The 3,962-nt window shown below is 37.9% G+C and overlaps 1 protein-coding gene across 1 annotated transcript; it reads left to right on the forward strand.

Moving 5' to 3' along the window:
• Positions 1–679: 679 nt before the first annotated feature.
• LOC306873655 (transcription factor LBX1b-like) lies at positions 680–2,115 on the forward strand (the record flags this gene model as incomplete). The annotated part of the gene is made up of 2 exons (XM_079423099.1): positions 680–971; positions 1,640–2,115. 2 exons carry the CDS (start codon positions 680–682, stop codon positions 2,113–2,115), a joined length of 768 nt encoding a protein of 255 aa, XP_079279225.1.
• Positions 2,116–3,962: the final 1,847 nt, after the last annotated feature.

Genomic DNA, 3,962 nt, shown 5'->3' on the forward strand with positions numbered 1-3,962 from the left:
ACTTAAAAATGTCGATTCTTATGATGTCTGAGAAGAAAAATTCACTTGATAACAAGGCTGCTCCCAAATGTAGCATTGTGGAAATATATTTGAATGAAATCGTGCTATGAAAATAATGAAATAATGTAAAAATTATTCAAAAGTTTATTGATTATTGGTTAAACATATGTATGTATTAATTTATTTATCTATTTTTAGTAGGTTATATCACCAGTTAAGCTATTCACATTTAAAGAACTTTGGCAGAAATTTCAATTCAACAAAACAGAACTGACTGAAAATTAACCTATCAGCCGTCGTTTAGGACTGTTTGTTTCTGCAGTATAGCCAAACAACAGCCACCAAACACAAACCTTCATCACTTTATACGACTCCGCCTTTCCGTCATAGTTAATTAACTGAGCACTAAGTAGTCCTCAGTCTCCAGAACTCAGAACAGAACTGTAGAGCTGTCAACGCGCAAGGCTAACTGTTCATTCACTGGGTAGTGATGTGAGAAACTCGTTGGACGTTGCCATTGTTGCTGTGCAGCTATAGGCTATTACTCATGTGCCAAAATACTTTTGTAAAACGGGATAGATAGTGGTAGATTTTTAAACCAATATTATATACTGTAATTAAAAGTATCGCCAAATTTGTACACAAATTTTATAACCAAAGCGGCTTTGCAACGGCTTGGATGACGACCACCAAAGTTGTCAAAGTCTGTGAGGCTATGGAGAGCCATGGGCTGAACCCCCTGGACCACCTTCCACCACCCGCGAGTTCCAACAAGCCCTTAACCCCCTTCAGCATCGCAGACATCCTCAGCAAACCGACTGTCAAACGAACTCCCAGGATTCACCGGCTTCCAGCATCAGAGAGACCCCAGCAGACTCTCATCACTCAAACATCGCCTCTGTGTGCTCTTCAGGAGCTGGCCAGCAAAACCTTCAAAGGTCTCGAATTAGGTGTACTCCAAGCAGCAGAAGGTAAGAAAAGAACATGTTTAGGGGTTGTTAATGAAGTTTTATTTTGTAAAAATATTTTTTTTTACAATTCGTGTACAAATAGGCTGAGGCAGACCTAATACTGATAAAAATGGTAACCACTTAACTGGTTTTATTCAAATCAAAACTATTCTCAATTCATTAATGCGCACCAACAAAACTATGGGTAATATCTCTGTGAGGTAACAATTAAAGGTAAAGTGTTTTTACAGCAATGCCAAAGAAAAGTTTGGTTCCCCAAAGAACCAAGAGAACCATTGCCACTGTAAAAAAACAAAAAACAAAAAACAAAAAAAAAAAGAAAACATTTGCGTACTAGAAAGAATTAACGGATGTTAAAGGTTGTTCTTCATGGAACCATCGATGCCAATAAAGAACATTTAATTTAAATGTTTTATTTAACTTTAGTTTTGATCATAGCCTGACTCATTTGACATAGGCTATTTTAATCTTTTATAGCATACCATATCAACGTTTCAATACAAACAGAGTTAAAGTAAAAATTGTTATATAAGGTAAATATTTGCAATTATTATTTGTATATTAACAATAGTATAGTAAGTTGTTCTATTGTAACTTCAATCACGATTATTACAAAAACATAAACTGTCGGTGTCACCTAATTTTGCATCACTTTCTTTTATCCACAGGAAGGGATGGGTTGACTCAGTTTGGTCAAAGGGACAGTCCCAAAAAGCGCCGAAAATCTAGGACGGCCTTCACTAATCACCAGTTATATGAACTAGAGAAAAGGTTTCTCCATCAGAAATACTTGTCGCCAGCCGACAGAGACCAAATTGCCCGTCAGCTGGGGCTGACAAATGCGCAGGTTATAACCTGGTTCCAGAATCGACGGGCAAAACTAAAGCGAGACCTGGAGGAGATGAAAGCGGACGTGGAGTCGGTCAGATCCACAGGTATAGTGCCTCTGGATAAAATCGCTAAACTGGCCGATCTGGAGAGGTGTGCAGTTGGAGCCACGGGGCATCCTGAGTGCTCGCCACGGCTGGGTCACGAGTACAAGATTGCGCACAAATTATGTCTGTCCCCCATGTCGTCTCTCTCAGACCACACAAGTCAAGACTACTCTGAGGACGAGGACGTGGAAATAGACGTCGACGTCTGATATAAACCACTGTATATTGATTTAAACCTTTGTAAATTTATATTTTAAAACACGCATGCACATAATCTACATGATTGTAGTGTTTTCTGAAACTGAATTAGTTTAATTTATAGCCAGACTATGCAAGTCTAACTCTTATTTGTTCAATGTGAACTAGCAGCTTAAGTTTTTATATATAATATATTGTATGTAATGCAATGGCTTTAATGAGAATATTTCACGAATCAGGGCAACAAACAGAGCAATACAACCTCTTAATGAGAAAAACAAAAACAAAACAAAACTATTTTTACATGTGTATTTATTGCGTATAATTTGTACACAATCGACAGTGACAGCTTTTTTAAAGTTTTTGTACAGTTTACTTGCAATATATTGCCTTTCAAAATGAGGCCATTGTACCAACACCCAATGTGTCGTTTATTGTATTGAGTTTGAAAATAAAAACATTTATACCTTTTACAGAGATGATGCTATTGCCGAGTCTGTACATCAATAACAATCGTCATATTCTGATAAAACATTATTATTATTAACAACAACAACAACAACAATTGTGTTTTGTTTATCATTTTGCCTAAATTGTAAGTGATTTAGCAATACAGAATAATAAGTCTGAGCTTTATAGCTAGTCATTTTTAACTATATTTTTACGCATAGCCCTGACAATTAGAATTTTTTTGTCTAATTTAAAAAACGTAAATATTTTCAGATAGGCTATTAGCAAATGCAACATTAATTGACAGAAGAGCTAACGAACTTGTGCACCACAGCCAAGAGCTTCATATACTTTTTTTTTTTTTTTTGCTAAGTGCCTTGATTTCATTGCTCAAAAAGAAAAAGAATAGGGAAGAAAAACATTCTTGGCCCTTTAACGCTATTGTTTTTGCTCTCTGCAGAAGAAAACAGGGAGCCATTGGCTTACTCCGCGCTCTCTTTCACTTTGCAATAGCGTGACTTGGCTTTTGACCCAACAACGTGTGTTTTTCCATTCTGGGCGAAATTTATGTGAGAAACACAAATCTGGGGCGCTGGGGAGAAAAAGGAGAAGAAAGACACAAAAACACCAAGTTTTGGTCCAGTTTCTCCAGGGCTATATAATCCTTTTTGTTCACGGGTGAAGCTGTAATTTCCAGCGTAAAGCATGAAAGCTGAGGACAAATGAGCCATCCACCCTGATGTGACAAGTGACAATGGCGCATGGCTGGACTCCTGCGGTTCACCATACTGAAACAAGTGTGTCCAGCCACATAAAAAAACGCGAACGTTTGGAGGCCATATGGTTTCTGAAATTTTCACACAATTTCAGACAATTTGATGGATTGCGTTAACCCCTCTTTTAAACAGTTTAACGCAGCGCGAACAAAGGCCATACATTGGAGTCTCTCCTCGAGAAAGCATCTGTACCCATGAATGTCCGCTCTTTTCTTCTCGCCTTTTTAGCTCGGCGTTTTGAACAAGTCAATGAATTACAATGAAACTCTCTCTTTTTTTGTGTGAGGCACTGACTTTCGTCCCCCTTTTGGTGATTTTAAATGATTTGTTAGACTTGTGGGGAGACTTTTCAGTTAAAGAATACGTCCTCATTTTGTTGGAGTTTCATGTCCAGGAGGGGACTCACTCGTTAAGCGTTCAAACCAGGGCCCTCATGTCAGCTCTGCTAAAAAGGGGTCTTTTATAATGTTTGATTCTTTTGCCTCCTTACCTTAAGCCTATTTGACTTTGAGGAGATTAATAACGCCAAAAACTGGATAATGTGCTAAAGAGCGTGTGAGCATTAAAAACAAGACGCATTGAGTATGCTGTCAGTAGCAGGTGTGTGTCGTGTATAAAAGGAACAACAGGGC

This window comes from Barbus barbus (genome assembly GCF_936440315.1).
Source record: "Barbus barbus genome assembly, chromosome: 8".
Lineage (NCBI taxonomy): Eukaryota > Metazoa > Chordata > Actinopteri > Cypriniformes > Cyprinidae > Barbus > Barbus barbus.